Here is a 12,662-nt window from a genome sequence, read left to right on the forward strand (position 1 = left end):
TAGATCTATGATGCGCGCCATATCTCGCGTCTTCGCCGCGGTGAGTTGAGACTTGGCATTGTTTATGTATCTGACCTGGTTTCCTGGGTTTTCCCTTTCGCTCTTCACGCATCTCGCATTTTATCGACACCTTTCGTAACCATGACTGTTGCTACCGTCTTACTGCAAGCCACCTCCTTACTTTCCAGCCTGTCGCAGCTACGCACCAATGGTAAATATCTGTGCTTGCCTTTTCAGGTTATCTGCGTACTTCTAGCTTCTAGAGAGACGCTGTGCTTACAATCTTATCCTAAAGGTGCTTCCAACCTCGGAACCTTCGAAGCACCAAAGCTACCAGCGTTTCTCGAAAACAAGTGAGTCGCTATGCTGCACCGTTCCCCAGAATTCTAGAACCTCATTGTGATACTACTATGCTGTCTTCTGTAGCGTCGCAGGTCTTGCATTGTGTTCTCACTCTCGCGCTGTTAAAAACGGTCTGGTTCTAATATGTTGATAGTCCTATAATCAACGGCTTTCCATGGGGTGCGAAAGGCGCTTCGACCGCAGATCCCTACACCGGCGCCGCCGATACGGGTGTTACTCGCTCATATGATTTCACAATAGCTAGGGGAACTGTAAGTCCCGATGGATACCAGAAAAACATGCTCCTGATCAATGGCCAATACCCAGGGGTAAGCATTCCATCCATTCAACGAGCTCAACCACTCACGGCTCAATCTTAAGCCTTTGATCGAAGCCAATTGGGGAGATACCATTCAAGTCACCGTGAACAATGCCATCTCCGGGCCGGCCGAAGGTACCGCCATGCATTGGCATGGTCTCAACCAGCTGAACACCGAATGGGCAGACGGCGTTCCAGGTGTTTCGATGTGCCCAGTACCGCCTGGTGGGAGTTTCACACACACTTTCAAAGCCACTCCATATGGCAGTACTTTCTACCACTCGCATTATTCCTCTCAATACGCTGATGGCCTTTGGGGCCCAATTGTAAGCTCCAAGTTCACATTGTGTACCTATCTTTGCGACAAGTATGGTCAATGTTAACATACATTCAGGTGATACACGGACCCAAAAACTACCCCTACGACATCGACCTGGGCCCAGTGACACTCAACGACTACTACCACAAAGGCTACTTCACCGTTTTGGAAGGCGTCATGGGAACCGACCTCTCAGACGAAAGCCTCGTTCGACCAGCATCTGACAACAACTTGATCAACGGCAAGATGGACTTCGCATGTGGTAACAGCACTGGCAACAGTACCATGGGCACCTGCGTCAATAATGCTGGCTTGTCCAAGTTCAGCTTCACTAGTGGCAAGAAGCATAGGCTGAGGTTGATCAACACTGGTATCGCTGCTATCCAGAAATTCAGTATAGATAACCATAACATGACCGTCATCGCTAATGACTTCATTCCTATCGTACCGTATGAGACTACAATTGTAACACTAGGCGTAAGCATCCTTCCCTAGCATGTCCACCCTCGTCTCCAAACACACAGACAAAAACACAGACAAACACACAGGCAAACACAGAAACACACACACTGAATGCTTACAATCTACAGGTCGGCCAACGCACCGACATCGTCGTCGAAGCAACCGGCGATCCTACCGATGTCGTCTGGATGCGCTCACACATCACGTCCGGCGCCTGCACCGAACCCGCCAATCAGCCCCTAGCTCTCGCAGTCATCTACTACGAAGACGCAAACACAAAATCCGCCCCTGGCAACGCTTCGGTCGCGCAAACAGACACCACGCCCGCCTGTCTGAATGACCCTCTCTCTTATACCGAACCAATGTATCCCATCGCAGCCGCTGGTACCAACACCACGGTCACCCTGAACGTCGCCGTCGCGGTCAATTCCACAGGCCACATTGTCTGGACTATCAACGATAGTGCGTTTGAAGCGGATTGGAACAATCCCATACTGCTACTGGCAAAGAGTGGCAATACTAGTTACCCGGCGGTCGATGCGGATTGGAACGTTTATAACATGGGGACAAACAAGACTGTGAGGTTTATTGTCAATAATACGAGTCCCACGAGTCATCCGTGGCATTTGCACGGGCACGAGATGTGAGTCTGGGTTTTTCTCTCGCTACGGGGATGATGATGTGCTTGTGTCGGTTGTGGTTTGCAAGGAGAGATAGTTGCTGACTCTCCACTGTGCTGGCAGGCAAGTCCTATCCGTCGGACTGGGCGCATGGGGCGGTGCCATCACTAACCCTAGCAACCCCCAGCGCCGCGACGTACAGATCGTACCCGCGAATGGCTATGCTGTACGTCCCTCTCTTTCCTTTCCCTCTATCCCTTCTCACCCAATCCCTACCCTGTGCACCCACCCAGGCCAAAACGCACTCACTGACCCAACCCTCTCTTTTTCGTGCAGGTCTTCCAATGGCAACAAGACAACCCCGGCGTCTGGCCCTTCCACTGTCATATCGCCTGGCACGTCTCGGGCGGTCTTTATGCTAATATCATGGAGCGACCGGCTGATATCAAAAATGTGCTCATTCCGTCGACGACGTATCAGAATTGTAGGGATTGGGCTGATTATTCGGGTGGGAATCTGCTGTCGCAGATTGATTCGGGTTTGTGAGGAGGATGAAAAATGTATATTGGCTTGATGGGAGTACAAATCGGTTTGTAGAAAGGGACAAGGAATAATGGCAGATACTGAAGAACATATATTGTCAATGGGACTGTACAAATCATCTCAGGTCTCGTGTACAGTGTACTTTATATCTTCATGGCATGATCATTGTTTTTCACCTCCATCTGCGATAGCATTAGCAAGTGATCAAACTTGTTCTGTGGCTTGGTCTGTCTTCCGAGGGTGGTTTGCAGAAGTCCTTGGACATGCCGAGATTATTCCGGTAGCTTACCTCCTTTTTCTACCCATTCTTTCCTTCCACATCCACACCACTCCACATAAAGACTGTCACATGCAGAAGCGTGTAGAACAGTGTAAGGAACGTGATGGATTAAGCACTGAACTCTAGTGGTATATAGAAAAGAAGTAGACTTCTCTATCAAATAGTAGGAATCTTTGGTGGGGGAACCGGAATAATCTCGGCATGTCCAAGGACTTCTGCAAACCACCCTCGTTCCATCAACAAATTATAGTTCGAAATTACACGAGCTTTATTCCGGCTTTAAACCATCCACCGGAGATAATCGTAGCCATTGGCGCATCGCGCTACCGGCGCTAAAGAACCAATCAACATTTGGTAGCATCTCCGGCCGTGCTGCGCGGCGACCTCATCCTCTGCTGATATGCTTACCAGATATCCTGGGTCTAAATTTCGTGCTCGTGAAAGCAGATTGAAGACCCCTCCCTCCTCCTGACAACAACGATGGCTCCGCAAGCCTCGTGGGGCGGGCACGCCAGGATCAAAGGCTACACCAAGCTTCAGCGCATGGCGATGCTGACTTTCTCGTTGATTGGACTTCAGCAAGTCTCACGCCTACTTTAATCTTCCGGTGCAGATACTAATAGCGCAATGCAGGTTTACATGGGCCGTAGAAATGACATGTGTTCACCCCTTCTCCGATTCGAACTCTGCAACGCATCTCGACTAACGCCCCTCTCTGCAGACTTCGAGCCGCATCTCCTGAGATTGGGTCTGGCGAAGAGCCAGACTTCGCTCGTGTGGATCGCTCCTCCGCTGTCTGGGCTGATTGTGCAGCCGGTTATTGGCGTCTTGTCGGATGCTTCGCAATCGAGGTGGGGTAGGAGGAGGCCGTTCATGCTGCTTTTCTCCCTCTTGGTGGCTTTGTTCCTCGTCGTGCTTGCCTGGGCGTCGGAGATTGTTGGGGTGTTTACTGCTGATGAGGTTATGGTAGAATTCGGAGCTTGATCATAGCGTTCCGGTACTTGTGTTGCTGACAGAGCTTAGGTGAAAAGCGCGACGGTGGCTTTGGCCGTGTTCTGTATCTATGCCGTGGACTTTGCGATCAATGGGGGTATGTCTCTACTTTTCCAGAATGTAGCCTAGATGCTCTGGTGCTGATGGAATGACGACATAGTGCAAGCGACCTGCCGCAGCCTCATCGTGGACACACTTCCAGAATCTCAGCAGCAACTTGGCTCAGCATGGGGTCAGTCCCGTACCCATCCATCATCGAACTTTCCCTAAATTTCCGCAAAGCGGGTAGGATGCTCGGACTCGGTCAATTACTTGGCTATCTTGTCGGCACTATCAACTTGTCAAAGCATATCGGAACGACTCTGGGAGCGACTCAGTTTAAACAGATTTGCGTCATTGCGGGAGCTACAATTATTTCCTGCGTCAGCGTGACTTGCTTCTGCGTTGAAGAACGTGTGCTGCTTTCTAAAAGGCGAGCCAGGTTGCAACTATCTCGGCTGGTCGGCGCTGCTGACTGATATCAGAACTCACCGCGCAAAGTCAGGAGGACTGGCGATGCTGTCGACGATACTCAGAACGATGCTCCATCTACCGAGCAAGATCAGGGCGGTGTGTTGGATTACTTTCTGGTCTTGGTTCGGTATGTAGACTGTCTACTCTTCCTTCTGCCAAGCGCACCAACTGACAAATTTGGCTCTGGGAGGGTGGTCTCCATTCTTTGGTGAGTACACTCCATGACAGCGAGTCATCATTGACCCCGCCAGAACCCTAATTTGAACAGTCTATGGTACTACGTGGGTCGGAGAGACATACTACCGCCAGAACGCCGACAACGCTGCGGAATTGCAGACCAAAAATGACATGGTGGGCGAAATTGCTAGGAAGGGTTCTTTGGCCTTGGTCTTGTTCTCTGTGATTTCCTTCATCAGCTCAATCTTTTTGCCTTTCCTAGTATCGTTGCCCTCCGACGGCATCGCCCAGCATCCTGTTAGAAATACCCCACGACCGCTTAAACGAACCTCGAGCCTCTTCCAGCGGTACCATATTAACATTACGGCAGCCTGGGGTATGTCACAATTAGCGTTTGCGGCTTCGATGATCCTAACCCCATTCTCGACTTCCTTTCAATTCGCAACTACCCTCATTGCCCTTTGCGGAGCGTAAGTTCCCTGTCTCTAACCGCCATCGGACCGCTAGCTGATCGAATCTTTAGATCCTGGGCCATGTACGGCTGGGCACCTCTCGCAATCATGGGCGAAGAAATCAACAAGCTTTCACCCTCTACCTCCACACCTGCAACCCATTCCCGGAGCACAGAAGACAGCGCGGTCGAGATGTCCCTCATGTCCGATGACCCTCTCTCAACACCAGAGGAATTGCCGTCACCTACCGTCAAGAGCCAGCAATCGGACCTCGGCGCAGACGACGGCATGGCAGGTATCTACCTCGGCATCCACAACATCTTCGCCACCATCCCGCAATTCCTCGCCACCTTCATATCCATGTTCGTGTTTTCGGTCCTGGAGCCTGGCCAGAGCCCGGAACTGGCCGCCGGCGAGGCATCGTCACCGGCTACTCACGACCTAGCGCTGCCGCCGGGTGGACTGGCCAGGAGCGGGCTGAGCGGCACCGCTGTCTGTCTCGCGATCGGAGCGGTGTTTCAATTGGTGGCGGCGGCGCAGAGTCTGAGAATGCGGAAGTTTTAGAGGGTTTGATGTTGTGTGTGTTTGTGTGTGTGTGCTTGTGTGTGTGTATGTATCACGATATTCTTGCTTGAGCGAATAGCTGGGAGATGGATATACGCTACTATATGAACCACACATACTGCGCGCGGCATTCGCAACATTCTCAACAAATCTCATCTCGGCAATGGTAGAAGTCTCCCATCAGCTCTCTGGTTCTGCCGTGGTTGCTGAGGCGCGGGCGATGTAGCTGCTGGATGATAGGATCATGGGATGGAGATTAGGGGGGCCTGGACAAAGTAATGAAGATTGTGGCGAAGCAGGGACTACGGACGGAGTGAAGGGGATCGAAGGAGAGAGGTGGTGTTGTCGTTTGTGTAGCACTTTAAGCGAGTGAGGAGGAGGCGAGTCACCTGTGAGGCCTGCGAGGGTGAGGACTAGTAAGCTGTCATATGCTGGCCCGGTTCCGGAGTCGGAAAGTCAGTGTCGAGCAGTTTCTACTTTTCTCTTTCCTATGGTTTTTAAATACACGTCACATATTCCCCTCCTCTCATCCCCGTCTCCGCTCAAGATGACTACACATTTCCAATCTATGTCGTCAATTTTGTCACGCAGTCTCCTCCATATTTAGCGCATAGATATCTTTCAAGGCACGTGTCGACAAGCTGTGGCTTTTCATTTCGAAGATCCCAGAACGTGTCCTCCTGCGAAGTCACTCCATCTTCTGACTTCACTCGGCACTTCACCTTTCTTCCGCAGAGGTATCTTTTCACTCATAGCTCGGGCAAAGAGGAGCGCAGTCTGGGGGTTTTACATCCGTTAGCATGCGCAAGTGAGTCACAGTCAAGAAACTCTGAAAAGGCAATGCCAGTCTCACCTGAGGTTCCATGAACAAAGGCACACCAAAGTCAACCGCGTTCCTGCGCATCACGTAGTCCTGATCCAGTAGGCTCTCCGCTCTAGCAGCAGCGAGGTTGAAAACGCCCCGGACGTCGTATTCTCTGAACACTTCTCTCAAAGCGCGTTTATCCTCTGTGGGGAACTCGATGACCTTTACTTCGCATCCATCCTTGACTGTCGATTCGAGATGGTCCTTCACTTCTTGGTTAGCGGCGAAGAATTTGTATCCGAGCGGCTTCAGGTAATCGACGATGCCGGCCAATTGCGGCTTGGAGACATCACCACCGAAAAGAAGACCCTCTCCGGGTAAAGGCAACCGGAAGTTCATGGTCGATTGGAGAGACGTCCAGTATGCTTCGACCAGGTCCTTACCGAAACAGGCCATCTCGCCGGTACTGGCCATTTCCACGCCAAGAAAAGGGTCTGCTCCGGGCAGACGACCCCAGGAGAATTGCGATACTTTTGTCGCAACGTAATCTCTCTTCTTGGCCATTAGGTCTACTGGCTCAGGGATGTCCTGGCCAGCAAGGGCTTTGGTGGCAACGTCAATGAAGTTCGTCCCGAGGACTTTGCTGACGAAAGGGAAGGATCTAGAGGCTCGGAGATTGCATTCGATGACCTTGAGAGCAGGCTCACCACCTTCTGGGTCGTCCGCTTTGATTATTTGCATGTTGAAGGGACCGGTGATGGACCAAGCCTTGGCTACCTTCTCAGCAACTTCTTTGATGCGAGCCATGGTACGGTCATCAAGGTTCACGGGTGGGAGGACTAGTGTCGCGTCACCACTGTGAACGCCGGCGTTCTCCACATGTTCAGCCACTGAATGGACAAGTAGCTTTCCCGCAGAACCAACGGCATCCACATCAATCTCCTGTGCCCCTTCAATGAACTTGGTGATGACCACTGGATGATCACCAGATACGGAGCTTGCGTTTAGCAATTTTTCTTTCAGGTCTCCATGGCTGCGTATCACGTTCATCGCTGCTCCGGAAAGAACGTAGCTGGGTCGGCAAAGGACCGGGTAACCCACCCTATCTGCAAAAGCCTCAGCCTCAGGGACTGATTTCAGCTCGGCCCACGCTGGCTGGTCGACACCAATGCTGTCAAGTATTTCGGAGAACTTGGAACGATCCTCAGCGCGGTCGATATCCAAAGGATCCGTGCCGAGGACCTTTGCGTGGCCGGTCTCTTGCAATCGCAGCGCAATATTTTGCGGAAGCTGGCCGCCGACTGATACCACTACATTGGCTGCGGACTCCAACTCGTAAATATCCATGACCCGCTCGTAGCTGAGCTCTTCGAAATAGAGCTTGTCGGCAGTGTCAAAGTCGGTAGAGTAGGTTTCTGGGTTGTAATTGATCATGACTGTTGGTTTCCCCATGGCCTTGAGAGCAAGAGTAGCATTGACCGCGCACCAATCGAACTCGACCGAACTTCCGATTCGGTAAACACCGCTTCCGAGGATGATTGTGCCATGATCATCAAATGTCACGTCGTGGCTGGAAGCATTGTAAGTTGTGTAGAGGTAGTTAGTCTAGTAGTAGAAATCATTAGCGATGATGTCCCTCGATGCATTGAAGTGGTTCATGCACGTACCTCAGCAGGGAACTCAGCAGCCAAGGTGTCGATCTTTTTGACCCAAGGTTTCAAGCCCATGCTCTTCCTTCGAGCACGTACTTCGTCTTCGGTACAACCAACGGCAAGCGCAATTTGGATGTCACTGAAGCCTTGCTGTTTCGCTTTGAGCACCAGATCCTTCCTCAATCCGAACAGACTGCCAACATCTTCTAACTCGTGTTGCGTATCCACAATGTCCATCAGTTTGTAAAGGAACCATTTGTCAATCTTGGTCAGGTCGTGAACTTGGTCAACAGTGTAATTCTCATGCATCAAAGCTTGCCCAACGGCAAGCCAGCGGCGATCTTGGGACTTGGGTTAGTGAACGACATTTTGGCGTATACGGAGTTGAAGAGACTCGTACCTGTTGGGTTTCGTAGAGCATCGTCTAAGTCATCGAACTTGTCTCCTTGAAATCCGTTGTAGCTAGGATCGACTTGTCTGATTGCTTTCTGGATGCTCTCCTGCCAGGTTCTGCCTATGGCCATTACCTCTCCGACACTTCTCATCGCAGATCCGATGTGACGGTCAACATGCTGGACTGTTCAGGACCGTTAGCTTCAGAATGACAATTTCCTAGGCCCACGTACATTTCTTCAAGTCCCAGCGAGGTCTATTCAAGAAGCGATGTCAGCACACTACAAATGAACGTCGTGGAAGAAAAGTCGGGACGATCCGAGGAACGCAACGCTTCAGATATCTCTTCCAACCAAAGATTGCAAAGAGACGTTCCCGAGGAAACTCACATTTTTGTTACAACATAGTCCAAACTCGGCTCGAAGTTGGCTGTGGTGGTTTTCGTGACGGCGTTCGGTAGCTGAGGCAAGGTGTAGCCCAAGCCCAGCTTAGCGGCGACATAGGCAAGTGGGTAAGCAGTAGCTTTGGAAGCCAGAGCAGAGGACCGAGATAGACGGGCATTGACTTCGATGACTCGGTAATCGAGACCATCTGGCTGCAAAGCATATTGCACGTTGCATTCACCGCACACGCCTAGATGGCGAACGATCTTGATTGCCGCTGTGCGAAGCATATGATACTCCTGGTCTAGGTTTAGTCTGTCGCAATCGAAGAGGAGAATTGCGAGCTGATTACTTCATCACTAAGAGTTTGCGACGGTGCTATCACTATACTGTCCCCCGTATGGACTCCAAGAGGGTCAAAGTTTTCCCTGTCACATCACTTTAGTGCTTTGATTTTAGCATGTTCCATCTGGTGTATAGGCATACATGTTGCAGACAGTAATACAATCTGTCGCTGTCAGTGCTTAAAACATGTTATAGACGCTAGCAAGACTTACTATTCGCCCTGTCACGTACGACCTCATACTCTGCCTCCTTCCAGCCCTTCAGGGATTTCTCGACCAGGATTTGAGGCGACAGTGATAGCGACCTCGCAGATAGATTATGAAGCTCCTCCGAATTGTTGGCGAAACCACTGCCCAGGCCTCCCAGGGCGTAAGCGGATCGTACAATGATCGGGTAGCCAACGGCCTCTGCAGCTTCAAGCGCCTCATCCACAGTGTTCGCGGCGATACTCTCGGCAATAGGTATGTCTATCTCTTTCAGTGCTTTCGAACTGTCAGACCCTTATCAGCAATTGCTCTCGCGAAAACGTTCCAATTCCCGTTCCTTGTGTGATCGTACCAGAGTGGATATCACGTACAATAGGTCTCGATCTTCGCTTGTCTCTAGTGTTTTAATGCTTGTTCCTAGGACCTTGACGCCATATTTCTCGAAGATGCCCATCCTATCCATCTGTATATGGGTCTCGGAGTCAGTATGGCTTATTGAGAACGAGCTATGAGTTGTAACACATGTCTGAGGAGATGAGCACTCCCGGAACCTATCCCATCTCGGATCTTTGCTTCAATCGACTGGGGAGATGCTGGAGATGACGCACCTGCACACCGAGATTCAGGGCCGTCTGACCTCCGAATGCCAACATAATTCCATCAGGCCTTTCCTTTTCAATCACAAAAGTGACGTACTCCGGTGTGACGGGAAGGTAATAGACTTCATCTGCCAGCTTATGGTCTGTCTGTATTGTGGCGATATTGGGATTGATAAGGACCGAGGCGACGTTCTCTTCTTTTAGTGCTTTGAGCGCTTGCGAACCTATGCACCCGCGAGGTCAGCATACACCCACATGAGGAGCACAGCCGACTGTCGAATACCAGAGTAATCGAACTCTCCTGCTTGTCCAATGCTCAGGCCCCCACTCCCAATCACCAAGACCTTCTTAACATCTACCAACTGGAGCTCCCCCGCATTAGCAATGTATGAAGCTGTGATTTTGGACCCTTGGGCCTCTTGGGGTGTCGCGAATCGGATCGCAGTGCTTGAGATGCTTCGTGTAGAATGGTGCTTCGAGGGGCCCGTGGAGGGAGGCACAGAGGGAGCCCTGCGTCGAGCGAATCGTGGTGCGAGGGAGACCGACGTAAAGTATCTTGTCGAAGAAGGTGTCCGTGATGTGCTGACCGGAGGGTAGCATACTTTAGAGGGTCCAGACTTTACCAGCGACTGAGAGCTGATTGTAGAGTAGCATCGCTGGAGGAGCCTCCTCGAGGGCCTCTCCAGGCACTTGAGCGCCATCGGAGACCAAGCGGAGGAGAATTGAGTCCTGTAACCTCGTAAGATATATTCCTCCTCTTACGATAATCCAGCAAGGTGTGACTCTCCTCCTGGATTTCCGCAGTCTTCGAAACCCACTCTTACAAGGACTGGACGGCAGCCCAGGATACTTGCACTCAATAACATCGGCAGGGTCTTGGGGTGGGAAGGTGGTCCAAAGGCAGGCAAAAATGGGGGCAATTGGATGCTTGAGACAGCAAGAGGAATGGGCGAGAAGAAATGGGCGGATTGGTTGACCAAAAAAGAAATTTCGTATGTGACATGCGACCCGAAAATTTTGAGCTGAAATTAATTGACTTCCGAAGATTCTCCAGTGCCCCACCATCGGAGAGCGGCTCGGTCCGTCTATCTATGCTTGAGCCAACCAGTACGGGATTAGCGTGAGAAAGTACCGGTATTGGTACTGGTACACTTTTTCTCTCTTCCACAAGACCTGCTATACTATACTTAATTTGCACTCAATGTCATCAAAGGGTCTGGCACTACATGTTCCTGCACTCTTTCGCATCCTCTCCTCAAGGAAACACTGCCACCAACAGAGCCTATTGATCTTGTAGACTTGAAAAATGTCTTCTGCTCGCTCATAGGGGAACAGATGTCTTCGCTTCCTCCCAACCGTTTAACAGATATGTGATTGAGGTAAGTCGAGTTACCCTAGGTCGAGTCCGCCAGCACTGCAAATCATCCAGCCTCTTCCCACCAAGACATTATCGAAACATGATTATCACCCTTATCCGCCAGCTTCCGTGCAAATACAACAGCGTTCAACAACCTTACATGTCCGTGGAACCCTCTCCCGTCTGACGAAGTATGCCTTACGCCTTTGCAACGACTAGCACGCTGAAATGTGGTACCGTCAGATAATTACCCCAAGAGGAACTGCGGAGGCTTTCCAGAACATCGCTATGAATATCCGGGCTATCCACCGGCCGCCAAGTCAAAGCGCCCACCAGCCTGCCCTCTAACGCGAAGCTCTCGTACACGTTCTTGATTAAATGGTACGCATCGAACTCAACCTTGCCCGTTTTCATCGTTGCATCCAAATGCGTGGCGACCCCTTCTTCAACGTCCTTTATAATAGTCACGACAACGTCACCATACTGTGCTGGTCGAGCCGCCAATGCCGTCTCAACATGTCCTCGTGGGTCATTCGTGGGAGGCGGCGTGACGCCAATGAAGTGTCCGCTCCCCTTCAAATTCACCGAAGCGTTGTGAAACATGTGTGCCATTTCCGTGCCATTAGATGCATAGTTCAACAGCCAGGCTCCAAACACCACGTCGAATGGCCCGTCTTCGTACCGTATTGGAACGGAGCAATCTGCAACGTGGAAACTCAATCCATCCAGAGTGGCTGACGTGGCCTTCGCAGCACCTACCATTCCCTTCGAGATGTCAACACCAACAACCTGCTTCGCACCCCATTTGAGAAATTTCTTGGAGTAGTAACCCGTCCCACAAGCTAGGTCTAAGACCTTGGCACCTTTGATGAATGGTGCTACGGCTGCTTCGACGTTTGCGTCTTGAAGTATCGCAATGGGCAGCTGCCTCATCTCCTCTTAAGTGGCTCCGATGTCATCGTATTGGGTCGACATGTTTACTTGGTAATGCTATCAAGTGGTGACTTTAGGGGTCGAGTTTGCTGAGTGTAGATGAATTTGTCAAAGTCTCGTTGGTAGATGTTTCTACATTGCGGAGTTTATCGGGGGGAGACGGCATGCTGCATATCCCACATCCGACTCTGATCCGAGAAAGCTTTTCCCTGACGGAAAAATCAAAGTTGTAGTTCTTGTGCCAAGTCTTCTGTGGTAGTTTTTGACTGCCTTGCTCATTAACATGAAGTTGGACGGCAGTGCGAGATCTGATCGCAGTATGTTGTATGTACAAGACATGAGGATCTTGAAGAAGTCTCGGTATTATTCTTATTGCAAAGCAGATATTGCCTTCCCTTCCTACTT

At 50.9% G+C, this 12,662-nt stretch overlaps 3 protein-coding genes across 3 annotated transcripts; 1 reads left to right on the plus strand and 2 right to left on the minus strand.

Annotated features, from left to right (window-relative positions):
• Positions 1–141: 141 nt before the first annotated feature.
• On the plus strand, positions 142–5,584 carry HO133_006905 (uncharacterized protein; the record flags this gene model as incomplete). Its single annotated transcript, XM_037297801.1, has 16 exons — positions 142–353; positions 497–671; positions 724–987; positions 1,056–1,457; positions 1,571–2,085; positions 2,186–2,288; positions 3,330–3,463; positions 3,519–3,544; positions 3,607–3,851; positions 3,909–3,975; positions 4,039–4,110; positions 4,161–4,350; positions 4,403–4,518; positions 4,582–4,599; positions 4,660–5,038; positions 5,092–5,584. 16 exons carry the CDS (start codon positions 142–144, stop codon positions 5,582–5,584), a joined length of 3,411 nt encoding a protein of 1,136 aa, XP_037146870.1.
• Positions 5,585–6,235: 651 nt separating this feature from the next.
• Positions 6,236–10,833, minus strand: HO133_006906 (uncharacterized protein; the record flags this gene model as incomplete). The annotated part of the gene is made up of 15 exons (XM_037297802.1): positions 6,236–6,361; positions 6,438–7,994; positions 8,057–8,382; positions 8,442–8,618; positions 8,668–8,690; positions 8,824–9,116; positions 9,170–9,245; positions 9,304–9,325; positions 9,375–9,652; positions 9,740–9,831; positions 9,977–10,191; positions 10,251–10,329; positions 10,376–10,549; positions 10,598–10,696; positions 10,786–10,833. 15 exons carry the CDS (start codon positions 10,831–10,833, stop codon positions 6,236–6,238), a joined length of 3,585 nt encoding a protein of 1,194 aa, XP_037146871.1.
• Positions 10,834–11,522: 689 nt separating this feature from the next.
• HO133_006907 (uncharacterized protein) lies at positions 11,523–12,257 on the minus strand (the record flags this gene model as incomplete). The annotated part of the gene is made up of 1 exon (XM_037297803.1): positions 11,523–12,257. The coding sequence occupies one exon, from the start codon at positions 12,255–12,257 to the stop codon at positions 11,523–11,525; it is 735 nt and encodes a 244-aa protein (XP_037146872.1).
• Between the last annotated feature and the right edge of the window lie 405 nt (positions 12,258–12,662).

The sequence above is a fragment of the Letharia lupina genome (genome assembly GCF_014066315.1).
Source record: "Letharia lupina isolate WasteWater1 chromosome Unknown contig_28, whole genome shotgun sequence".
Lineage (NCBI taxonomy): Eukaryota > Fungi > Ascomycota > Lecanoromycetes > Lecanorales > Parmeliaceae > Letharia > Letharia lupina.